The sequence below is a fragment of the Gopherus flavomarginatus genome, chromosome 3, assembly GCF_025201925.1.
Source record: "Gopherus flavomarginatus isolate rGopFla2 chromosome 3, rGopFla2.mat.asm, whole genome shotgun sequence".
Lineage (NCBI taxonomy): Eukaryota > Metazoa > Chordata > Testudines > Testudinidae > Gopherus > Gopherus flavomarginatus.
Window position 1 is genome coordinate 49,676,318 of NC_066619.1, and position 26,560 is coordinate 49,702,877.

General features: G+C 42.7%; 1 protein-coding gene across 1 annotated transcript in view; it reads right to left on the reverse strand.

The window, feature by feature from the left end:
- ARHGEF28 (Rho guanine nucleotide exchange factor 28) overlaps positions 1 to 26,560 on the reverse strand; it is a 206,540-nt gene that overhangs the window by 43,013 nt on the left and 136,967 nt on the right. Inside the window, exons 14-26 of the mRNA XM_050945287.1 lie at positions 25,625 to 25,667; positions 19,506 to 19,629; positions 18,348 to 18,474; positions 17,924 to 17,979; positions 16,408 to 16,459; positions 14,251 to 14,398; positions 14,040 to 14,161; positions 12,917 to 13,057; positions 11,010 to 11,260; positions 7,519 to 7,641; positions 6,703 to 6,820; positions 5,530 to 5,784; positions 4,416 to 4,492 (exon numbers count right to left, since the gene is read on the reverse strand). Of these exons, the coding sequence (XP_050801244.1) occupies positions 4,416 to 4,492; positions 5,530 to 5,784; positions 6,703 to 6,820; positions 7,519 to 7,641; positions 11,010 to 11,260; positions 12,917 to 13,057; positions 14,040 to 14,161; positions 14,251 to 14,398; positions 16,408 to 16,459; positions 17,924 to 17,979; positions 18,348 to 18,474; positions 19,506 to 19,629; positions 25,625 to 25,667 (1,637 nt within the window). The remainder of the gene's footprint in view (positions 1 to 4,415; positions 4,493 to 5,529; positions 5,785 to 6,702; positions 6,821 to 7,518; positions 7,642 to 11,009; positions 11,261 to 12,916; positions 13,058 to 14,039; positions 14,162 to 14,250; positions 14,399 to 16,407; positions 16,460 to 17,923; positions 17,980 to 18,347; positions 18,475 to 19,505; positions 19,630 to 25,624; positions 25,668 to 26,560) is intronic.

The window sequence follows — 26,560 nt, forward strand, 5'->3', positions numbered from 1 at the left end:
AACAAGTCCAGTTTCCTGGAGTCTATTTTTTTTGGGTAGCTCCGGGTTGCCCCTGGCGTTACCTGTGGTTAACTGCCTCGACCACCAGGCAATTTGGGGCAGAATGGGAGTAAAGGTATTCGTGCCCCTTAATCAGGACAAAGTACTTATGCTCTATCCATTTGGAAATGGAGGGCAGAGAGAAGAGGGTTTGCCACAAGGTGTTGGATATCTTCAGTACCCCTTTGTGAAGGGAAAGGGCTACCTTAGCAGGGGCTGTGGAGAGGACATCAAATACGGAGTCCACTTGCTCCTCCAACTCCTCCACCTGCAGGCCAAGGTTGGACGTGACCCTCTTCAACAGCTCATCCAGAGGAATCGAGTGAGGGGTTTCATGATGGCCTCGTCCGGTGACGACAAGGAGGAGGCTGGTACCGTGGGTTACATGACACCCACTGGTGGTCCAGAAGGCTGTTCCCTTTGGTCCACATGGACTTGCTGGGTCTTATCCCCGGGGCCTCAGGCACCAGAGTTGCGTTGTCGATGCCACAGGTCTGTCCAAGGCTCCCGATCCTGAGCATGCATGCTGGGAGGGTTGGGTGAATTCCCACAGATTCCAGGGGTACCATAGGCCTGGCCACTGGGCCTGGGGCCACAAGCCAGGGTTTAGTAGCAAAGATGCAGGCAGCACTGAGGGTCTGGGAGGCTGCTCCAACGATGTGGAGCCATACCAGAGCCATGCCATATCCGGAGCGATTGCTGCCCGGTGACCTGGATCCACTGGATCGGCGACTGTGTGCCTGGCGATAATCACGGTCACATCTAGAGGAGGACCAGTCCAAGCAGGACATGCGCCTCCACGGGAACCTTGGGGACCAGTGATGCTCGGCAGATCTGCGATGGGAGACTGGCAATCCAAGCCTCATGCTTCAAGACCAGTACTGGGATGAGGAGCAGGACTTGGAGGTATTGCGGGCCGGATGTTGGGGGCATCTCTCTGAATATGGTGACACCCGTCTCAGGGATTGTTGGCGGGAACCGCGGCGGCAGTCCTCCAATCATTCCCAGGATCTGTAATGACATTTCGGTGACATGAAGGGCTGGCCCCAACGTTCCTGTCGGGGAGTGTGTGCCTCCGAGAGTCTGTGCCAGGTAATCGGCGAAGTCCGCCTCGAATCCTGCTGCTGGTGCCCAAGGCCCAAGGTAGAGGGTTTCGATGCATCTGCCTCCCTAAATCCGAGGCATGATGGCTCAGAGTGGGTGAGCGGTGGTGGGACATCCCCCTCGATGGGGAATTGCACCGTTGAGGCGAGGGAGGACAGAAAGGTCCCAAGGTGGGCTTATCCCGAGGTCTGGGCACCGCCAGAGCTGGTATGAGCAGCACTAGGAACATCAGGATCTCCTGCACAGCCTGGAGCGCTTCAAGCATCGATGACACCTGAAGATGATGAAGGCTCGCCTCTGTGTCTGGGCTTCCAGGCAAGCAGTACTGGGTCTACCATGGCGCCGGGCGCAGAGTCAGAAGGGGCCCCTGCCAGCCCAATCCCCTGGCCGGCTGAGCCGACCAGGAAAGCTGTCCCCACCCCTGCTCCCCCCCCCCCGCCTCTTCCCATCCCTGCTCTGCCACAGCCCCATCCCCACTCCGCCCCTTTCCCCCTAAACCCTCTCCCCTGAGCTATGCATCCCAGGGGACTGCAGCAGGGGTTGGGCCCGCCCAGCACTCACTGGGCGGTGGGAAGTGAAGCGACCTGGCCCCAGCCTGCTCCACCGGCTCCTAGTTGCGCCAGCAGTGAGTGCCTGGGGGCAGTTCTCCCTCCCGCAAAGTCTTGGAGCCAGGGGAGCAGAGCCGAGTGGGCTGGGGCCGGATCACGCCAATTCCCACCGCCCTGTGAGTGCGGATCAGGTCTGCCCTGCACTCACCAGGTGGCAGGAAGTGGAGCGAACTGACCCCAACCCACTCCGCAAGCTCATGCTGGGGTGGGGCTCCCTCTTGCCCCTCAAGCCTGGAGAGGAGATGAAGTGGTGGGGAAGGGGCATGGGATGGGGAAGAGAAGCAGGGGCGGAGGGAAAGAGGCAGTGGGGACAAAGGGGGTTGGGTGGGGAGGAGATGAATCAGTGGGGAAAAAGCATGATATGGGAAAGAGAAGGGGTTGGGGGAAACGGAGGCAGGGGTGAAGGAAGGGCGTGGGATGAGGAGGAGATGGGGCAGTGGGGAAGGGGCATAGGATGGGGAAGAGAAGGGGATGGGGGATGCGGGGGCAGGGGAAACTGGACCCCAGCATGCAGCATCCCCTTGGCAGAAGCTGGCCCATTGAACCCTCACCTCCCCTGCATCTGTACCACCCTGATGAGCTCCCGCAGACACCCTCCCCACTGAACCCCAACCACCTGCATCCTTCCCGATGAACCTCACCTCCCCTGCACTTAGACACACACCCAGTGCTGAGCCCCAAACACCTTTACCTGGATCCCCTGCAGAGTCCCATTGCCCCTGCAACCCCTCAGTGAGCTTCTGTGCATCCAGATCTCCCACTGAGCCACCTGCACCCAGACTGCCCCACAAAGTACTCCCTTCCCCCCCCCCCGGATCCCTCCACACTAGGTCACTCTGCACTTGGATCCTGCTACCAGGCTGAGCCTTCTCACTCACACCTGGTGCACCTGGCACAGGGGGCAGGGCCCAAGGGTGTTTCTGGGGCAGGCCTGGTCTTTGCACTGTGTCAGGGTCGGGTGCAGCCTCACTGCCGAGTCCCTGTCCCGGGGTGGGGTGGGGTGGGGGAGGCTGCAGGGTAATCTCCCACCTCCATGCAACAAGTAGCCTGTGGTCCCCACTGCCATGTTGGAGCCCCCACATTTATTTATTGACAAAATTTGCAGAATTTAAAAATACTGTACGCAGAATGTCTACCTTTTTGGTGCAGAATCCCCTCAGGAATATGGGGTGTTGTGCAGCTGTGATGCTGGGACTGTGAGGAAGGTGGTGGGCGGTGCTGGGCAAGCAGTGTGCTGTGCAGGGTGCTGTGCAGTCGTAGGAGGCCAGTGGGGAGGTCTCTGGGAGGGTAGGGGCTGGGCATAAAGATCTGTGGTGGAGGTCTCTAGGTGAGGGGTGCTGGGCATAAGGTTGGGGGATTGGGCAGTGGTGTGGTGTGGTGCGGGCCTGCCCTCAAGGGGAAGGGGCATGCTGGCAGCACAGGGCTGGGCAGGCCAGTATGCATCTGGCAACTGCAGGTTTGTAAACAGTGCCTCCTGCTGGGCTGCACAGAGCGGGGCTGCTCCCGCCGTGCTGTGCCCCCAGCCCACCCATCACTCTGGAGACTCACCATCCTGCCCCCCTGCACCTTTCCCCATGGAGGCCCACAAATATGTTTGCATCAGGCCCACAAAAAGTTAATCCAAGCCTGCAGGCAAGGAATGGGGTGGGCTGCATTGCTCGACGTGAGCTGAGCTCGACTTCCTGATGGGGGAGATGAACCACCTGGCGCTGGTCTTAACTTGCCCCCAGCCCTGTCTTTCCCCTTGCAGAGAATCAGAGACCGCCCCCTACCGGCCTTCTTTGACTTTTTGGCTCCAGCTGTGGATGGGGATAAGTGCCGGCTTGTCAATGGCACTGGTGGGGCACTACGCACTGATGCCCCGGTACTGGGTGCTGAGTCAGACCTTTGCTTTGGGGTCGAAGTGAGTGCTGACTCCATCAGGAGCACTTTGAGTCTGATCTCACGCTCTTTCTTGGTCCTAGATTTAAAGGACTTGCAGATTCGACACTTAACACTTATGTGACCTTCACCAAGGCACCTGAGACAGCTACTATGCGGATTGCTCATGGGCAGGGACCGTTAGCAGTGATCGCAGGGCTTAAAGCCTGGGGTCCAGGGCACGCCTCTCCCCTGCCTAAGTCCCCGAAAGGACTAACAAAACTAACTACTGCTAAGGGCTAACTAACTCAATTATTAACTACGTACATTAACTTTACAAGAACTCTAGTTTGCACGAATGAAGCCTAAGCAATGCTAGTAAGACCAGTGAGCGTTCCGTGCACAGTCACTGGCGGCAAGAAGGAACTGAGGGTGGGGGGAGCTGGCAGCATCCCTTATATGCACCATGTGGGCACCACTCCAGAGGGCACCAGAGTCGCTCCCCTATGGATACTACTGAGGGAAAAACTTCCGGCACTGGTGCATGTGGCGAGCACACACACCTAATACGGAATGGACATGAGCAAGCACTTGAAGAAGAACATAGACTTTAACTTTGGAAATAATCTGTTTTCCATATACAAATACATTTTTGCTCAGACAAGATTCCCAGCACCATAAAAAAACCCAACAATGTTACTATCAGTATAACTGGATAATAAAACCTAGAAGAGCAGCTAACTTTTAAGAAATGCACAAGAAAAATATTTAAAATATGTATTAAAATGTTGTTTATATACTTACAACAGCTGCAAATATATATTTTTGGTCTTTTTCTTGTAAAAACAGCAGCACATCAGTTAGAAGCAGGGCTAAACTATCTTCAAAAAAAGAGAGTGGTTTTAATGAAAGATATCACAATCAATTTCTCCTTTTAACCTGAAGACAAATCCTGATCAATGGAAACTTAAGAATTCTTACAGTAAACTGAGTATGAAATATGTGCATCCCATCACAGTCTGCCGAAAGCAATTTCAGGCTACCATTTTACAGCTTGTGTGAATGATGGCACTTTTAGCTGCCACCTTCCTGCAACAGAATGCTGCATCACTTGATCAGTAAGTACTAACTTGTATGGAAAAAAGGGACAAGCACCAAATTGCCAGCACTTCCTCCTGAAGTGACTAGGTGAGAGTCACTTCAGAAGAGAAATCGCATCCAAAGACAGATCCACACTAATTTATTTCCTTGTTGTTGATGTTTATGAGGCTTGATATAATCACAGAACAAGGAAATATGGGTAAAAGCATTTGTGTATTTTTTCCTAATTTATAAGATAAACCATGAATAGATGGCTTTTAATGGGATGTTAATGGCAGCAAAAAAGAAAACCGTGTATGATTAAACACTGAACACCAAATTCTGCACTTAGATGTACATATGTGGCTCCAGTCTAATTTGGTCCTGAGTTTTCTTCTCAAATGAAGGTGTTGCAAGTGCAGGTGAGTGTGATTTTGACACCAGGGGCCAAAATCAGACGTGAAGTACTGGGTGGTGTAAATGTATATGTCAGTATGTCACGAGACAGTGTGCAGAGAGGGAGGTTTGCAGCAAGAAATGCAAATAGCAGCAGAGTGCAAGAATCTTGTGTGATTGGTTATGTCATGTCTGAATTTGGCCCCATGCCTAGGTATACTGTGCATCACATACAAACCACAACACTTTCTAATCTAGAATTATCGTGTCAGCAATTAGCAGCATTTCTTGTTCATTTATGGTACCTTAAATTCCACTACCTCACGAACTCACATTTGTGAACTATTGTTACAAGTGATTTTCTCTTTTTAACCCAAATGTTAATTTTCATACATTATTTGCAAATAAAAAGCTATGGAATTTCTTTGCAAAGATGTGGTACCTTTGAAACGTCCAGTAGCAGTTTTCCAGTACACCAAACCTTCATGCAGAAGCGTCCTCTCTTTCTTTTTCAGGTCCTGCTTCCTGAAAACATGGCCATTTTTCAGTTTGGTATAAGTTTTGTTTTCAATCTTACTGAGAATCTCCAGCAATTTTTGCCTTTTCTCATATTCATTGACTTTCAAGTCTACTGCTGCAATCATGTCCTTAATCAGGCAATGGGCTTTGCATAAGTCTTTATGCTCTTCTGTTCCTTCTGTATGAAACAAAGAACAGACAACATTACAGTATTCACCCTATTCAAGAGATGACATTTTTCCTGATTTTATATGATCTGCTTAACACAGTTCAAGACTTAAATCAACTGATATGTTGTAAACAGACCTGGGAAATTAATTTCTGATAAGTAATTTATTTGAAAAATATAGTCTTTTTTTGTATTTGTGATATGTCCCTGAGCAGTTTGTAATCATCTCAGATTTATTCAATAGTCAGAATTACTTGCCAAATAGTTTCCGCAAATAATTCATATACTGTTGATTCTTTATAAGCAATTCACTTGCAGTATTCAACATTTAAAATTTAGATTATACACATAGATCACATGGCATGTCATGTCTCCTGACTGGATGAAAATAATTTAGCATCTGGTTTACAGCATGAATAGTTGCATATTCTCCATCTTTGCAAATATGCCTGTCAGTTTATTGATCACTATAATATTCAAAGGTGGCAAAAAAAGAATTGAAGCAACTTTGTATGACTATTAATGGAAAACATTTTGTAATATTTTATTGTCCAGCACTAGTTATGAGAAACTTCCTTGAATTCACTTAAATAGTTTTCCAGGCTTAGTCCCAAAAAAGTTCCACATCTGACATTCAAGATCTTCTGCTAAAACAATTAGACTCCTCAGAATTTTGAGGCTTATCTGAACCTGACCTCTGAAACTTTTAAAGTCTGCCCATTCCTAACAAATACATACACCAGACATACTGTTTGGGTGACATTTACCCTGTGTAGACAGCTTAAGTGGTGCACAGAGGCTTTGTGTTGGCTCTCAGAACAATTGCAAATTTCACGCTTTGGGACTATGTTGCATATATTATGCAGGAGATGTATTCAAGTTCCAGATTTGTCTCTGATATGAGGCAAGATTGAATCTATTACTCACCTTTTGAGTACTGCAGTATCCTTTCTACCAGAACTGGGTATTTCGTGATGCGCTGAGTGACAAGCAGAATGCATTCTGGGATTCCTCGACGTCGAGCCAAAAGATTGCTATTTCGCAGCTTTAAAAATAATTATGCATATTTTATTGTAAGTAGGAAAGTTACACTAAAATATTAAATTTACTAGCAAAAGGCATTAGATCTACATGTGCTAAATAAATTGAAACTGAAAAAAAAAGTTAAATTATCTGCACTATCCACAGTGAAATGTCAGATATCATCCTGATACTCCCAGCTATTGAGTCTATATCTACATTTCCATTAATGCTGAGAAAGTGCAAATTATACACAAAACCAAGCTTTACATTCATTATCTGTGCCTCATTTGATATATAATCCTTTGTTCAGTGTGGAGATCTTTCCTATACATTCAGAGGTGGTTTAGCTGGATGTCTGAAAGATATAATTGATGAGGTGGCTCATAACTGGAATATGTGTGTATTACAGATTTATGTTCTAATCTAAACAAAAATGGAATTTACCAACTCTCTGATTACGCAGGATTCTGGGTGTTTTTTATTTTTTTTAATAAGATATTGCAATAGATCTATTGAATATCATGGACCTGATTCTGAAAGGGAACTCAATCCTATTTCCCATTTTGCACCTACAATTATTTGTGCCCACAAGATTGCATGAATAAAATGGGAGGTTACCTCCTACAATCAGGCCCTGTGTTCTTTAAATCAGAACTACAAATTATGAACATGTTTTCTGGCCACTTTGTTAACAAGAGTTACATTTTTGTAAGAACTTACTTTAATAAAATTCTGGAACTTCTTGTTTTGTTGCAGCTCTTTAAAGAGATTAACAGCTTCTTTTTGATGACTACAAAATTCTCCATATATTTTCTTCATTTTATTGGCATTTTCCTCTGAAAACTAATGAAAATAATAAAAATGTACTCAACAATATATCTAACTGCAAAGAGTATGTTTAGGGATTTTTGCATACTATCGACTGTAACTTTTATTGATGTTAATGGAAATAAACCACATAAAGGGTCTTGACGGCATCCTATAAATCAATGGGAGTCGTAATCTGCATAAGGAATGTAGAATCAGGCCTATAGAGGCTAGAATATATATAGGAGATGGACTGTAAAAACAACTATGCACACAAGTAGGATGAATTGGATGTGGTCCCATATATTTAATTTTAAACCTCAAACAAATCTCCTTAGATCTGCCATTAATATTACCTTAGTTTAATAAAACAGAGAATTTTAGAAGTCTACTTGTTGTAACCGTTATTTGTGTTGTCACTTTCAAGTACAATGTGCAGTGTTGTTGTAGTCATGTTGGTCCCAGGATATTAGAGAGACAAGATGGGTGATGCAATATCTTCTATTGTACCAACTTCTGTTGGTGAGAGAGAGAGAAGCTTTCAAGCTTACCCAGAGCTCTTCCAGTCTGGGAAACGTACACAGAGAATCACAGCTAAATACAAGGTGGAACAGACTGTTTAGCATAAGCAGTTAGCACATATTTCAAGAGACCATTCAAGGTGAAGTGGCCCATTAACATCTTTCTACTTATAGAGGTGCAGGAAGAAAGCTGAGGATGGGTACGGTTAAGTGGGTTATGGATAGTTGTAATAAGCCATAAATTCGGTGTCTCTATTCAGGCCATGATTTATGGTATCTAGCAGAATTATGAATTTAAGCTCATCTTTTGCAGGTTTCCTCTGAGGATGAGGACTAAGAGATCAGCCATAGAGTGATCATTCTGTGAAAATGTTCACCCACAGGTCATATAGCGTTTTTGGTTTTTATCATTTTTCTGTGTGAGTTCATTTGAGAGTGCAGTGATTATCTGGTTTCACCCACATAGTTGTTATTGGAGCATTTAGTGCACCGATGAGGTACACCACATGTTGTGATAGGACACATGAATCTTGAACAGTGTGTTGATTGCTGTAGCATCGGATATATGGCTGCAGGTTTTGCATCTGTTATTCTGGCTAGGTCAGGTGCTACTTTGAGTCCTGGTCTGTGGGGAGCTTGCTTCTAATGACATGCTTGGCGAAGTTGGGGGGTTGTTTGAAGGCCAGAAGAGGAGGTTGAGGAAAAGTTTCTTTCAGAATGTCCCCACCAAGTATGGATCGTAACCGTCTGAAGATAACCCATATGGCATAGGGGCTGGAAGTCGGGGTGTTGCACCTTACTTAAAGCTGTTTCCATCATCTACAGGGTTTATAGTTTGGTTCAATGGCTCACAGCACCCGCGCTATATAAATTGTTTCAGCACCTTGTCACATGGGCTCCACTGTGGAGAGCAAGGTGGCAAATAGAGATGTGAGGTCGATGGGGGTTTTATTTCATACTGAAGCAGGTTCTCTCAGCCCTGGTCTACACTACAAGTTTAGGTCGAATTTAGCAGCGTTAGATTGATTTAACCCTGCACCCATCCACACGACAAAGCCATTTTTGTTGACTTAAAGGGCTCTTAAAATTGATTTCTGTACTCCTCCCTGATGAGGGAATTAGCGCTGAAATCAACCCTGCTGGGTCAAATTTGGGGTAGTGTGAACGCAATTCAACGGTATTGGCCTCCGGGAGCTATCCGAGAGTGCTCCATTGTGACCGCTCTGGACAGCACTGTTAAACTCAGATGCAATGGCCAGGTAGACAGGAAAAGCCCCACAAACTTTTGAATTTCATTTCCTGTTTGACCAGCGTGGCGAGCCCAGAGGTGACCATGCAGATCTCATCAGTACAGGAGACCATGGAGTCCCAAAATCGCAAAAGAGTTCCAGCATGGATCGAACGGGAGGTACTGAATCTGATCGCTGTATGGGGAGACGAATCCGTGCTATCCAAACTCCGTTCCAAAAGACAAAATGCCAAAACATTTGGAAAAAATCTCCAAGGGCATGAAGGACAAAGGCTATAAACAGGGACCTGCACCAGTGCCGCGTGAAACTTAAGGAGCTCAGGCAAGCCTACCTAAGATCCAGAGAGGCAAATGGCCTCTCCGGGTCAAAGCCCCAAACATGTCGCTTCTATGATGAGCTGCATGCCATTCTTGGGGGTGCCCCTACAACTACCCCAGCCCTGAGCATGGACTCAGTCAATGGATTCACATGCAACAGGGATGCGGATTTTGGGGACAAGGAAGATGATGAGGAGGAGGAGGTTGAAGATAGCGCACAGCAAGGAAGCAAGCAGAGAAACCATTTTCCCCGACAGCCAGGAACTGTTTATCACCCTGGATTTAGTACCCTCCCAACTCATCGAAGGCAGGCTTCTGGACCTAGAAGGAGGAGAAGGGACCTCTGGTGAATGTACCTTTGTAAATATAATCCATGGTTTAAAAGCAAGCGTGTTTAATGATTAATTTGCCCTGAAGACTTGGGATGCATTCGTGGCCAGTACAGCTACTGGAAAAGTCTGTTAGCCAGAGGATGGAAGTATCATTGATGTATCTCAGGTGTATTAATGGTTCTGTGGTGCATTTGTCCAGAAATTCTTCAAGGTGGTCCATGAAGAGGTTGGTAGATTGTTAGATTCTTAGCTAAATACTAAAAATCAGGGACTGAATAAAGACACCGTTGTAATGAGTCTAAAATCCAAACTACAACCCATTTATCTTCCCCGACTCCCCACCAGCTTTTTTTTCCTCTTTCTCCGTTATGACTGGAGAGGTGCTAATGGGTCACTTCACCTTGAATGATCCTTTAAAATATGCGTTATGCTAAACAATCTATTCCACCTTGTATTTAGATGTGACACTGTAAGTACATTTCCCAGACTTGAAGAAAGCTTGTCTCACCAGCAGAACTTGGTCTAAGATACCACCTTCAAGTACAAGTCAACACATGCAGCAGGAGCACAAGCTGCCCCATATATCCTGGCTAACATATATCGACACTGTTCTGGAAGACCCTCCTCAAGAGATGAGAGGATAATTCATTCTTTCAATCCTTTGTCTAACAACTGTGTTAGCTAGTGTCAGTTTTGGTGGTAGATTAAGTGATGGAAGCAACTGTCCACTATGAACCTGATTCAGACCATCAATACCCAAATAGGTTACGAAAACTGTCATCAGTGTTTTTTTTCTACCACGTCATCAATAATTTTCTCACACTACAAAATTTGAAGCAATAACCAAGAGATTAAAATCTTTGCATCCTATTAGCCAATCCTAAGAGATCTAGTTATCTCCCTGCCCCACAAAAATTTTGAACTCAACAAATATCTTTTTTGGGCCTTGAATATGTGAAAATTTAATTTCGCTGATCTCTTTACCTGCTGCACAAGGATATCTCCAATTCTGTTGATTACAAAATTTCTCTCATTTCCCCCCTCACACGATTCCTGTCTTCTCTCCCTCATAGCGCAGAAGAATTGCCTGTGAATCTCTAGCAGTTCATCTAAGCAGGGAAATATTTTGTCTACAGTGCTGTGATCTAGTTGCAATTCTTCTTTCATTCCTTTCCTGAATATTTCAGACATAATGAAGAGGGTGTGGATGTGATGAACTTCTGTTTGCATCAGCTCTGTAGTTTAAAGGAAGATGGTGCAGTGTAATAATCCAACTAGATATTTTTCATCACATTTGACATGCATCACATAGTTTTACATTCAAATATATGGACATAAATACAATTTCTTCCATGATAAGCATTAAAACTAACAAAACAGTCCCAGCTATGTTACATGCGCTCTCCAACCAGCCCACTTCCTCTTTTACCATTTCTGCCCCATGACACAAGTTTTGGGTTTGAAGGAGGCAGAGAACAAAGGGGACAATGCAGGTGTTTGCATGCAGGAACACATGCAGAGAGCAGAATACCATTTTCACACAGGCAGGTGTCTCTGTGCAGCTACTTTGCAAAAAGCTCCGCTGGCTCCCTCTACTGCACTATGCTGACCAATACAGCATCACAGACCAAGTCAGCAAAGCCACAGTTAAAAATATCGAAATCCAATTCTTGCCTGAACCATGTCCTTTGTTAAATTATTCACCATAGTTTGACTTTAGCACCAAAAAGTTAGAACTTACCAATATGCTGCACTAATGCAAAGTGTGTCAACTCAAACATGGAAACTCCCAACCTCTACAATATTAACAACTTATATTAAACTTAAATCTCTCAAGTCCTAGCAGTAAACATTAGGAATCATACGTAACTGAATACCAAGATTCTTTACATTAGCCTGCTCTGTTTGCACACTAATACACAGGCATCACTCATTCAGTGAGTCTGAAGTCCCTGGAAGATTATTTGAGTAAGAACTGAATAAAACCTTGAGTAAGGATCTCCAAACTGGCTCCAGAATGTTTTTTTTTTAAAAAGATCGATTTTCTGCAAAGATATTAATATTTTCAGTTTATCTATGTCTGAATGTTGATCTTCGATATTTTATTCTTACAGATAACTACTAGCTTTCTCTTTCAAAGCACTTTTTATTAATTACTGAACATTTAATCATTTTAGAAACTTTATTTTGATTTCTGAAGAATAAAAGGTAAGTAAACGAAAGAACAGAGGAAATAATTTGCAATGAGTAATTTAGGGAATTCATCTCTTCCCCCCACCAACTGTTAGGGAAAAGTTGTGAACTTCTCAAATATATTATTTATTCAAAACTATCTGTAACTTTCTTTAGCAAATAATTCTTTGGTCTGCAACTCATCCGTAAACAATTCATCACAATTATTTGTATTTCATGTTGCGTTGGTTAGTTACATAAGGCATATGGTATAATTTCTGTTCCCTGACTGGATCATATCTATTAAACAGTGCAAATTGTGAATTTTATAATTAAGTATGTAATTCAAAATTTGCTTTTCATTACCGTTCCCACATTTGAGTTTAAAATTCACCTTTCAGGAATATACATGCTAGTAAAGTTTCAGTACTCAATTGTTCACAGAAGGTGGACATGAATGGGTCAAGAATATGGTTAAATTGAAATTAACTTTCAAATCCAAATGAATATTTTTAGGCTATTGTCTTCAATATTCTGTTAGCTCTACATTATTATACATTACATTATTATATGTGACAACATAGTCTTTAAATATTCTTCATTATTCATATTAAAATCTAAGCACTGAGCGTTTTATTCCAGTTATATGACTTGTGTATCCCACCTTATTGCCTGTGCCAAGTTATTTTCAACTTTTAAAAAATAATTAAAACACTGACCAAAAATTACATCCTGCCTTTTGATAACATCCTTTTCTTGCTTGCTACAAAATGCTGGATCCACAACAAGACTCCAAGATTCTGCCTCAAACTCCTGTGCCTCTGTGCTGAGGTCAGTCCACAGGGAGGCATCCACATCATCTATGACAAAATAAAAACCTTGTAAGCACTGGTCGCACAAACAGGTTGGCAGTATCACAGCGAGGGAAGATCCTCATGCGCATATATGTTTATTCATGCAGTGAGTATATTGCTGAACTGAGGTAAGCCTTAATTAACGATTCTAACCAGTACTGAGAAAAGATTAAAATGAAAAGACAAAGCCTTACACACTAAAATGTAAACAGAATAGCATGGAGGCAAGCAGAGATTTGGGAATCAGAGGGAATATTTTTTTCAGGATTGGATCCATTGTTTGAAATACCCCCTCAGAAGTGCCCTCTGATTTGAGGTGCCTCAAATTTATGTGCGCCCAACATGAGATTCCTTGTGCCAGATTTTCTCTCTCTCTGTGAATGCCCTTCAACTCTGGAATTCACATCCCCAACCCCTTTTCAGAAATAGCCCATATCTGTTGACTTTCCAGACATGAATAGCGGGTTGAGGAGGGCAGTTGGGAGGTGGGATTTTTGTGTTGTGGGAGGAACACGAGTGATGGGTGATACTGTTTGTAATGTGTGTGCTGAATGAGGGCAGGAGAGGGCTGGCTATCTGATCGCCGGCTATCTGATCGCCAGAAAGAAATATGAGGCTGTTTTGGTTTTGTAATCTCTTTTTATATTATATTATATTTTTAATTAGTGCAAAGGCTGTGGAGAGCCCAGGACAAATGTTTTTATCCGTTAATTTTTAACAACAAAAAATTAAAAAAAAACACAACACTTAAAATTAGCAAAGAGTTCATCACTAATTTAGACCCACTTGCAAGGTATTATGGGTCAAATTTTAATTCTCATTTATCTGATGGCGTCCTTTTAATGGCGGTCAGAATCATAATTAAGTTACTACACACGTATCTTCTTTTGATGCAGCAGGTAGTATTCTTAGACACACTAATTAATGATTCCACTTTGCATTTTGCAGCATAGGTTATAACATGTAAATTTCTCAGTTTACTTCTCACCTTCCATTACAAAAGAATCCATTGATGGAAGGGTCCCTATAGATTGTAGCAGCGTTTCAGATTGTGAGCTGGATATCCAGCTGCTACTATCAGTGTCTTGGTCTGAAGATGGCATAGATCTTCTGCAATGAGAAAAGCACTTAATTGCAGCAACTCACTTAGGAATGATGAATAATCTAGTTAGCATACTGTGCTGGTAGCTGCCTTCTACCTTTCAAAACTGGCACTCGGAACACTTTTGGATGAAGAGTGAGATTGCTGTGAGACTTCTTTCCTTACAGCAGAAAGTCCAATGGGCATTGAGGAAGACGGATGCATTGAGGAGAACATGGGCTGAGCAATGTCTCTAAATGATGAATCTGTGGAGTGAAATATATGTGTAAGTCTTATAGAAAACCTCATATGTTATTGCCTCGTATGACTACACCATGAAATGCTATACAATTCTCTTATAGCTTAATACAGGCCACTGGGCGTATTCTCTTATGGTGCAAGAGCACTGTGCTCTTTTCTGAGTGAGATGGAAAAACAAGCCACAAGGTGAAGCTGAGTGGTTTTGGTGCCCACGCTGTCAATTAGAGAACAAGCTTAAGCCATGGACACACTTACATCACACCCATACCTTGTTCAGCCACATGGTTGAGCCACACATTGGGGTACATGATTGGGAGGATTTTCAAAAGCACTCAACACTGGTTTTCCTCTGCTCTCACAGTGGTAAAACTTCCATTGTGCAGGTATGCGGGAGGAAGGACAGGAGACATTGGATGTGATTTAATTAGGCCACAATTTTGTTCTTAAATGTCTGGGAGTACCGGCAGATAAAATTGGGCAGTCCGGGTAATTCCATAATCATTTACACATAGTTGGTGTGGCGGGGTGCTGCTGTCAGCCCTCCCCTTTCACCCATCCTGGTCCCCGTCCAACCTGTTGGGAACTCACAACCATCCCCTAAATGAGATGGGGGGGTATAAAGGAGTGGGGGGTTGACTCCCTGCTGCATCAGTCATAGGAGCCCCAACCCCGCCCTCGTTTCTGCTCCTTTAAAGAATACCTCCTTTAAATCCTTTACCAATCCATTTTGTCTGATCACTGTATCTCTTCCCTATACAGCAGTGCTTCTCAAAGTCGGGCCGCCGCTTGTTCAGGGAAAGCCCCTGGCAGTCCAGGCCAGTTTGTTTACCTGCCATGTCCGCAGATCCGGCCGATCTCAGCTCCCACTGGCCGCGGTTCGCCGCTCCAGGCCAATGGGGGCTACAGGAAGCGGTGTGGGCTGAGGGATGTGCTGGCTGTGGCTTCCCGCCGCCCCCATTGGCCTGGAGCGGTGAACAACAGCCAGTGGGAGCCGCGATCGGCTGGACTTGCGGACACGGCAGGTAAACAAACTACCCCGGCCCGCCAGGGGCTTTCCCTGAACAAGCAGCAGACCAGCTTTGAGAATACTTGCACTGGACATCTGCCCCAGGCATACATAAAGAGTTGTGACATCATAGCCTAACCCTCAATTAATTTATGCCCAAACTAAGCCCCCAAATAACTGTAGGAAAGATGAAAAACCCACCCCACCTTGACCAATCCGGCAGAGTGAGAGAGAAAAAATTCCATCCCAGCCCCCAGAGAAAGGAGTGACTAGTGTAATGCCCACAGCTGATCATGACAAAACCTGGTATTTATCTATATCCAGGGGTGGGAGGATGAGTGCTGCTTTTCCTGGTCGAGGTAAAAGAGGGCTTTTCCTGCACTGGCATGGACCTAAATAATTCCCAACCCCTTTCCAGTCACCTGGGGCACAGGACAGAGAGAGAAAGGGATAGCTCAGTGGTTTGAGCATTGGCCTGCTAAACCCAGGGTTGTGAGTTCAATCCTTGAGAGGGCCACTTAAGGATCTGGGTCAAAAATCAGTACTTGGTCCTGCTAGTGAAGGCAGAGGGCTGGACTCAATGACCTTTCAGGTCCCTTCCAGTTCTAGGAGATAGGTACATCTCCTATTATTATAAATAGGTCAACATCCCTATGCTAACCGGATATGAAGCTGCCACAGCAAGTCACTCTCTGACTTTCTATCCCTTAAAGAGGCACACACCTTTTTCAACAAGACAAACAACAGCCCCCACTGCTTAATATGCAGTGAAGTCATTGACTTCAATGGGAGATGAGTGCTTTTGAAAATCCTACCTTATATGTATTAGATACTAACAAATGCACCTGTTTTCCTGTAGATATGGGACTCACATGGAAAAGTGCTCTCACACACACACACAAAATTGTGAATAATACTTTCCCTATTATTTTATTAATCAGGTAACACACTAAACTTTAAAATGACAGATTTATGACTATTAGCTTGCTTGCTTACTATAATACGTACTTGTTAGGACAGCTTGTGGTTTGGTCTTAATATGATATCTCTCTTGGAGTTTCTGGTAAAGAAGAATTTCATCTTATTAAAATGAAATAACAGCTGATTACACACTGAATAGTCAGTAAAGCCCTCAAGCAAACTGCATTATGATCCTGAATTTTTGCTACTGACAAACCAAAGTGAAAGTATAATGAATTTCAGCCACATTATCATACAAAATTAATTCAATTTATTTTCTTTCAAATTACTATGTTGTTATGGAATTATTCTTTTGCAACATGCATATGATTTGTGAGGGCTTAAAGAAAACAATTACACATGTAGGGCTATACTTCTTAAATGAGTCTGAAGAGACCTGAGGCAGGAAATTGACTCTAAGTTAGTCCATCCAAGCCAGAAAGTTTGTCCTTTGCTACATTGTACAAGGTTCATATGCTTAAACAAGTGTTGCATTTGAGGAGAGCAAGTAAGTAGTTTTTCCTCTCTTATCCTCTTGGATGATTGGTTGGTGATATTCTCTCTTCCTGGTAAATATCCATTAGTCCTAGTAGTTGTAGTACCTGTTAGAGGCAGCTGATTTAGCATTATAATTTATGTTTTAGATCCTTTTTGTAAGTTTGCCCAGAGACTATTCAGTGGGTGTACATTGATAAAGACAAAATAAAATAAAAAATGCATGTTTTATAAGTGCAACGTTGGGCATGTTTACCCTGAAGATCTGTGCACTGCAATAGCTACTCCAATATAGCCACACTGGTGCAAATCCCTTGTTTATATGCACTGCAACAGTTTGAAAAGTGACTTGCATTGGTGTGGCTTACTCCAGTGCAAATCACTTGTTAGTCACTAAAAAACAGAAACCCCCTTCACTGTATAGTTTTGAAAATGTAGCCCTCATTTTAATTGGGGGTTACCTACTGAAGTATGTTGGTTATTACACTCCAGGGGGCTCCGCTATGCTTCAGCTCTACTCGATGATTTTGCCTACTGTCAGAAGCACTGAAATGATATAGCTCAGGGGAAATCAATGGTTCCTCAAGGTCGCCCCATTTAAGTACACCTTAGAAATGCAAATCAAACCACATATCCCAATTTATCCTGCAACCCTCCAGAGATATAAAGGAAGTGACCCTACCTTTTTTCACTCCTTTTATAAAGTATTTGCTCAAGGCCACTGTTTATTGCTATTGGTTGTGTTAGATGTTTATTTGACATTCCCCCAGCCCTTTGTGTACAGACACTTGGTTGGCTCATTTCTGCACTGTTTTCTTTCTCAGCTTCATTTTCTGGCATCCTGTTTGTTTTAGTAACTAATTATTTCTAAGTCTCCATATAACAAGTAAGTCAATCAATACGAACCTATTATGAAGCAGCCTACAAAGACAAAGTACTGTTCAAACGCTTTGAATAAGTACCGCATATGCTAATCACTATAGAAGAAACTACAGAGATTGATTTAAAAAATAAAAGAGGGAGAATATACACAATACCATTGTAAGAACAGTAAGGCATAGAAAGTTACCTTTGTACATGCAGGAGCACAATCCTTACAGTTTTTATGCACAATTGCATTGCAATCTGAAAGGAAAAACAGATCTCAAAGCCTGAAACTGAAAGAGGTCAAATACTGTAGTGCACTCTAATCTGGGACTTCATCATTTTTCCTCCTTCAGGCCCACATACTGAATAGCCACAAATATGGCTCTAATTTTCTTCTATCTTTCCCCAGGGCTCTTTCAGGAATCAACTAGCAGGAGTCTCTTGTGAAGCAAGTGGCCATCATCTTTGTCCCCTCTCCCTGAGGCCTGGGGATCCTGGCTGACTAGGTAGAGAAGTATGCATCTTCAAATCCAGATGCCGCTCTTGAAATGGAATATTAAACAAGTATCCTGCAGCAGATTTTCAAAAGTTACATAAAAGCTACATAAAAGACAGTAGCTACTTACTAGAGCACTGCAATGACTCTTTCCCTAAGAGGGCTTTGTCACATGCCATACACAGGATACTGCCTGAGAAGTTCCCAGTTATAAACTGATGTCTAGTCAGTTTGTCTTTGGCTTCCTTATTCTTTGTCTTCAGATCCAACAGAGCAGGCAAAAGAAGAGAGATTAAAATAGATAAATAATCACCATAATATTATAACTTTAAAAAATATGTCTCTTAAGAAAAAATGGATTTTAAAATATCTATCTCCTCTCTCTGGTAACAATTGAGACAGTGGGGATGTGTGCCTGCATTAACTTAATCTGATATACAAGTAGATGCACCTGTAATTAAAGGTAGGTTTTAAAATTAGTTTTTACAACTCAGTTTTTGGTATTCAAAGGGACATTGCTAGGTTAAAAATCATCTATTTTTGAAATAAACAAGTTTCCCTTCCTGTGTTACTGATAGCACCTTATGGTTACATTGTGCAACACTTACTCACATGAGTAGTCCCAGCAGTTAACATTAATAGAATTACTATGTGAGTAAGTGCTCACCAGCATAGACATATGTTGCACAATCTAGACTTTAGATTACTAAAAATGAAACACTGAAAGTATCTGATTTACTTTTCACAACTAATTTTGTGGTTACATTTAGCACTTTGTTTGGTCCCTGATTCTAAAACTCACATATGCTCCGCAGCACTTACTCATGCATTAAATTCAACAGGACTACTCAACTGAGTAAATGCTACAGTAAAGACTACTGAATCAAGTCCTTACTGTGGATACTAAGAAAAATAGACATACACTTTCTAATACTTCTATTTTTGTATATCAAGTAAGAAAACTTTTTCCAAATATACTGCAGACATTTAAACTTGAGCTAAATCACAAGACACGAATGAGTAATAATAATTAAAAAGTGGCAAGGGAATTCAGTACTGTGAAAACAATGTTACTTTTAAAAATGAACAATATTGTTTGTCTATAAAAGGACACTGACAACATATTTGTCATAAGTTTTAAATTTAAAATGTCTTATAAATATAGTTTAAATAATTGGAAAAATCAGCCACTTATCTTTACCTAACAGGCCAGACAGGTCTGATCCCAAGCTATAATGCATTTCAGTTACGCTAACAAGCACCTAGTTATATGTAGATCTAAAATTACCTTGCACTTATTTCGTGTACTAGTCATTCTGTTCATCAGGAAGCTGAAAGTACGACTCACTTTATATTTTTCTGACTCGGATTTTGTAGGTATAATATACTTATCCCATTCCTCCTCCTGAATCCTAAAATGTAAATCAGTGAATACAGTTCATTACACTGGACAGAACATCTTAAAACAGAGCAGCACCTGGCTGATATTCTGCTTCAACTGCTTTTAACAATCACAGGATGTATTTAGTTGGTGTTGGTCCTGCTTTGAGCAGGGTATTGAACTAGATGACCTCCTGAGGTCTCTTCTAACCCTAATATTCTATGATTCTATTCAGGTTTAAACCATAAAAAAATGGTCAACATCAAACCAAAAAGTGACATTAGTCCCTGCATAATACTGATTATGAACACATGCATGGGTACTGCACGTAATGCAAACTATACTGCAAGTTTGCCATAATTATACTGTTATCAAACCTCTCAGCATGCATATTCCCATATTTTGCATGTTCCTTTGGGTAGCTCCCACATTAATGCCTTTTCCTTGCTATGTCTGATCTCAGTCAGCTGTGAAATAAGCAGCTTGGGCTGCAGCAGCCAGGGATTCTTCTGCATGAGCGCCAGCCTCATAGGTCCCAATTCAGCACAGCATTTTAGCACATGCTTAGGTGCTCTGTTGAACACTGGCTGGCCTGTGAATCGGTCACAGATGTGTGCTGTTTCCCTCCTCCTCTCCCTAGATGGCATTGGAGCACAGGTGTCTCTCAGCCAGCCTGCAAAGCCATGATGCTGCCCTGACTTGGGGATCAGATGGAGCACATGACACAGCAGTGGGCCCTGCTGGGAGTGTCACTGCCAGACTAAAGGGAAGATTTGGATTCCTGCACTTCACATAGAACAGGATGGTTCCCTGGTATCCAGCCACATAGTTCCAGAACATGCAACTGACTTTTTATTTGCAATAAATAAATATAAAAGGAAATTTCAATAAAAGTTGCAAAATGAAGAACTCAAAAGTCAAGAGATGCCAGTTAAGGTTGCCTGTGAACCTGTAACTCTGCTCTCCTGTGTGTATTCATTATAATACAGTCTTTACTAACCTGAACACTCAGGTTTTTTTCTAAAGTTTTTTAATGTGCACAGTAAATGAACTGGAAATCCTCTCCTCATTCAGTATGCACCTTGTACATAAACAGCTCTCATGGTGTCTATTTGTTCGGCAAACAAAATAACGTATAGAGTAACAGTAGATGCAGCCCACCTACATTTAAGGGTTGTAGGGAAAAGTGCATGACACTATAGTCAACAAACAGTAAGTGGTTACCGAAGTAAAGACTATTGCACAAACAGAGAGAGTTAAGGTTGTGTATGCCAAATGCCTGATAGAGCTGATGGAAGAAAAGATCCAAGGACTGGAGATGCAGGTGGAAACTCTGGTCGAGTTTAGAAGGGGGTTCGAGCAGATGATGGAGCACAGACACGAGGGGGCTGAAGGGATAAGCTCAGACTTGCAGATGGAAGCAGGACCAAAGAATTCAGAGGAGAGACTGCTGGGTGAGGAAAGTGGACGGTGGAAGCATGTGACTAAGAGAACCAGGGAGAGGAAAAGACAGGCAAGTGAAGGAGAAACAGAACTCAGGAACAGGTTTGCAGAGTTGGAAAATGAAGAAGGGGCACCAGCAGGTGGTCGCTGAAGGAGAGAGGGCAAGGAAAAAGAGAAGAGCTGTTAGTCCTACAGGAGGAGGGGAGGAGTCAATGGAGGCAACACCAAATATAAGCCCCAGGAGGATTGTAAGGGTGAATAGGAATCAAGAGGACTTGCAGCCAGTGGGTGCAGGGGATAGACCGGAGAATCACACTGTCACCAGGAAAAGGCAGGTCTACGTGATTGGAGACTCCTTACTGAGAAGAATAGACAGGCCTGTAACTAGAGCTGATCGGGAGAACAGAAGGGCGTGCTGTCTGCCGGGTGTTAAGATACAGGATGTGGACCTGAGGCTGAAAAGGATCCTAGCGGGAGCGGGAAAGAATCCGTTGATTGTCCTTCATGTGGGAATGAATGATACGGCTAGATTCTCGCTGGAACTTATCAAGGGAGACTATGCCAGACTGGGGAAGACGCTTAAGGAAATCGAGGCTCAGGTGATCTTCAGTGGGATTCTGCCAGTTCCTAGAGAAGGGCGACAAAGGTGTGACAAGATTATGGCGATCAACAGATGGCTCAGGCAGTGGTGCTATAAGGAGGGCTTTGGGATGTATGGCCACTGGGAAGCATTTATGGACAGAAGACTGTTCTCTCGGGATGGACTTCACCTGAGTAAGGAGGGAAATAGACTCCTAGGATGTAGGCTTGCCCAACTGATTAAGAGAGTTTTAAACTAGGAATTTGGGGGAGATGGTTGGGAGATGTCCAGGTGATCTCCACGCCGGAATTTAACCTTGAGAGTGAAGAAAACAAAGTAAGAGGGGATACAGCCATGGACAGAAGAATTGACATAAGGAGGAAGGGTAGTGTAGATACCAGACTAACAGGTGATGCTGGTGGTAGAATGTCTGTGCCTAACAGGGTAAAGAATGGCAGTGAAGCCAAACAGCAAAAATTAAGATGTCTGTACACTAATGCGAGGAGCCTAGGTAACAAAATGGAGGAACTAGAGCTACTGGTGCAGGAAGTGAAACTGGATATTATAGGGATAACAGAAACATGGTGGAATAGTAGTCATGACTGGAGTACAGGTATTGAAGGCTATGTGCTGTTTAGGAAAGACAGAAATAAAGGCAAAGGTGGTGGAGTAGCATTGTATATCAATGATGAGGTTAACTTTAAAGAAATAAGAAGTGATGGAATGGACAAGACTGAGCCTGTCTGGGCAAAAATCACACTGGGAAAGAAAGCTACTAGAGCCTCCCCTGAGATAGTCCTTGGGGTGTGCTACAGACCGCCGGGATTTGATTTGGATATGTATAGAGACCTCTTCAATGTTTTTAATGAAGTAAACACTAACGGGAAATGTGTGATCATGGGAGACTTTAACTTCCCAGATATAGACTGGAGGACAAGTGCCAACAAGAATAATAGGGCTCAGATTTTTCTGGATGTGATAGCAGATGGATTTCTTCACCAAGTAGTTGAAGAACCAACAAGAGGGGATGCCATTTTAGATTTGGTTTTGGTGACTAGTGAGGACCTCATAGAAGAAATGGTTGCAGGGGACAACCTTGGTTCGACTGATCATGAGCTAATTCAGTTCAAACTAGACGGAAGGACAAACAAAAATAGATCTGGGACTAGGGTTTTTGACGTCTCAAGGGCTAACTTCAAAGAATTAAGGAAATTAGTTAGAGAAGTGGATTGGACTGAAGAACTTGTGGATCTAAAGGTGGAAGAGGCCTGGAATTACTTTAAGTCGCAGCTGCAGAAACTATCAGAAGCCTGCATCCCAAGAAAGGGGAAAAAAACCATAGGCAAGAGTTGCAGACCAAGCTGGATGAGCAAGCATCTCAGAGAGGTGACTAAGAAAAAGCAGAAAGCCTACAAGGAGTGGAAGAAGGATGGGATTAGCAAGGAAAGCTACCTTAGTGAGGTCAGAACATGCAGGGATAAAGTGAGAAAGGCTAAAAGCCATGTAGAGTTGGACCTTGCAAAGGGAATTAAAACCAATAGTAAAAGGTTCTATAGCCATATAAATAAGAAGAAAACAAAGAAAGAAGAAGTGGGACCGCTAAACACTGAGGATGGAATGGAGGTTAAGGATAACCTAGGCATGGCCCAATATCTAAATAAGTACTTTGCCTCAGTCTTTAATAAGGCTAATGACGAGCTTAGAGATAATGGAAGGATGACAAATGGGAATGAGGATATGGAGGTGGATATTACCACATCTGAGGTAGAAGCCAAACTTGAACAGCTTAATGAGACAAAATCGGAGGGCCCAGATAATCTTCATCCAAGAATATTACAGGAACCGGCGCATGAAATTGCAAGCCCGTTAGCAAGAATTTTTAACGAATCGGTAAACTCAGGGGTTGTACCGCACGACTGGAGAATTGCTAACATAGTTCCTATCTTTAAGAAAGGGAAAAAAAGTGATCCAAGTAACTATAGGCCTGTTAGTTTGACATCTGTAGTATGTAAGGTCTTGGAAAAAATTTTGAAGGAGAAAGTAGTTAAGGACATTGAGGTCAATGGTAATTGGGACAAATTACAACATGGTTTTACTAAAGGTAGATCGTGCCAAACCAACCTGATCTCCTTCTTTGAGAAGGTGACAGATATTTAGAAAAAGGAAATGCAGTAGATCTAATTTACCTTGATTTCAGTAAGGCATTTGACACGGTTCCACATGGGGAATTATTAGTTAAATTGGAAAAGATGGGGATCAGTATGAAAATTGAAAGGTGGATAAGGAACTGGTTAAAGGGGAGACTACAACGGGTCGTACTGAAGGGTGAACAGTCAGGCTGGAAGGAGGTTACTAGTGGAGTTCCTCAAGGATCAGTTTTGGGACCAATCTTATTTAACCTTTTTATTACTGACCTTGGCACAAAAAGCGGGAATGTGCTAATAAAGTTTGCGGATGAGGTATTGCTAACATAAAGAAGGACCGGGATATCATACAGGAAGATCTGGATGACCTTGTAAACTGGAGTAAGAGTAATAGGATGAAATTTAATAGTGAAAATTGCAAGGTCACGCATTTAGGGATTAATAATAAGAATTACAGATATACATTGGGGGCACATCAGTTGGAAGTAACAGAGGAGGAGAAGGACCTTGGAGTATTGGTTGATCACAGGATGACTATGAGCCGTCAATGTGATATGGCCGTTAAAAAAGCTAATGCAGTTTTAGAATGCATCAGGCGAGGTATTTCCAGCAAAGATAAGGAGGTGTTAGTACCGTTATATAAGGCACTGGTGAGACCTCATCTGGAATACTGTGTGCAGTTCTAGTCTCCCATGTTTAAGAAGGACGAAAGCAAACTGGAACAGGTTCAGAGACAGGCTACTAGGATGATCCGAGGAATGGAAAACCTGTCATATGAAAGGAGACTCAAAGAGCTTGGCTTGTTTAGCCTAGCCAAAAGAAGGTTGAGGGGGGATATGCTTGCTCTTTATAAATATATCAGAGGGATTAATATTAGGGAGAGAGAGGAATTATTTAAGCTTAGTACCAATGTAGACACAAGAACAAATGGGTATAAACTGGACACTAGGAGTTTAGACTTGAAATTAGACGAAGGTTTCTAACCATTAGAGGAGTGAAGTTCTGGAACAGCCTTCCAAGGGGAGTAGTGGGGGCAAAAGACATATCTGGCTTTAAGACTAAGCTTGATAAGTTTATGGAAGGAATGGTATGATGGGATAGCTTAATTTTGGCAACTGATCTTTGATTACCAGCAGATAAGTATGCCCAGTGGTCTGTGATGGGTTGTTGGATGGGATGGGATCTGAGTTACTGCAGAGAATTCTTTCCTGAGTGCTGGCTGGTGAGTCTTGCCCACATGCTCAGGGTTTAGCTGATCGCCATATTTGGGGTCGGGAAGGAATTTTTCTCCGGGGCAGATTGGCAGAGGCCCTAGAGGTTTTTCGCCTTCCTCTGCAGCATGGGGCATGGGTCACTTGCTGGTGGATTCTCTGCAGCTTGAGGTCTTCAAACCACAATTTGAAGACTTCAATAACTCGGACATAGGTTAGGGGTTTGCTATAGAAGTGGATGGGTAGGGTTCCGTGGCCTGCTTTGTGCAGGAGGTCAGACTAGATGATCATATTGGTCCCTTCTGACCCTAAAGTCTATGAGTCTAAATGGACTTAAGAAAGGCCAAACTCTAAAGTCGCACAGTCAGACAACAAATGTGTTGCAAATAACATTTTTATAGATTATATCCAACTCTCACACTAGTATGGAGTATAACAATAACCTAAAGAAGCATTCTGAACTTCATTAGTAAAAGGCACCACAATAGAACACGATCTGTTGGTCTACTTGAGTCTGCTACTTTTGAATTACGATGATCATTACAAAGATGTGTGCTACTAGTGTTTAACTAGCAGCATTAACATGTAAATAATGGTAGATGGATAAAAATTACACTGCAGAAATTCATATGTGGCAAGTGTCAATACCTTTTTTCCTTCAATTGCTCTGGCAAGCTGTATGCTCGTTGTTCTACAAAACACAAAAAGTTAATGAAAACTAACGTGGTTATATTGGGATATTTATTTGTTTGAAACACATAACCTCCACCAGGACGTAAGCTCAGTCATTATTCTCTGGCATGTTGGTTGGAAATTTAGAAAGCAAAAATTATTAGAAGCAGTATTGCCCAGGATAATACAAATCATTTATTAAACAGGTTGTACTTGACAGAGTTTGCTTGGATCTGAGTTAACATCAGAGAATGCCAGTCTTTGAAAACTGACGAATTGCTTTTAAGAAGTAAAGAAAATTAATATTGATCTTTTTCTGAGCAACTCGTTGTTTTTTTTAAATGGTTCAATCTTTCATTTTGCTTTTTAGTGATTCTTTGTAAAGCGCATACACGATTCTTTTCTATTATTTCCAAGACCAGATGTTATTTAGTTTTGTAGAGATTATCTGCAAACATATGCCTAACTTTAAGTACATACATAGCCCCAACAACTTAAATGGGACTATTTCCATGCTTAAAGTTAGGTCCATGCTTAAAGTGAGGTACCTTCTTGAATAAGGGCCCATATGAGAAAATACCCAGCAGTTCAGCAAGTAAGATAGTATATTTTATCATGTACACAATGAGAATCAAATCACATTTCAGTTAGTTGTCAGACCAAAGATGTGCAACAAGATGCTCTTCTGAAGAAAGAAAGGCCATGTTCCCACAGAAAAATGAAGATAGCCATTGCAGTACTTACTACAGGGATGGAGCAGAGACATTGATTTAGAGAGTGAAATAGCCTGGAGAAGGGATCGACCACTGTTCATGAACACACCATCTACACAGTAGGAACAAATTCTTTACAGTTACATACTAGAAATATCCTCCTTTAAACACGTATGTAGCCATTTAATTCCTATGTGTA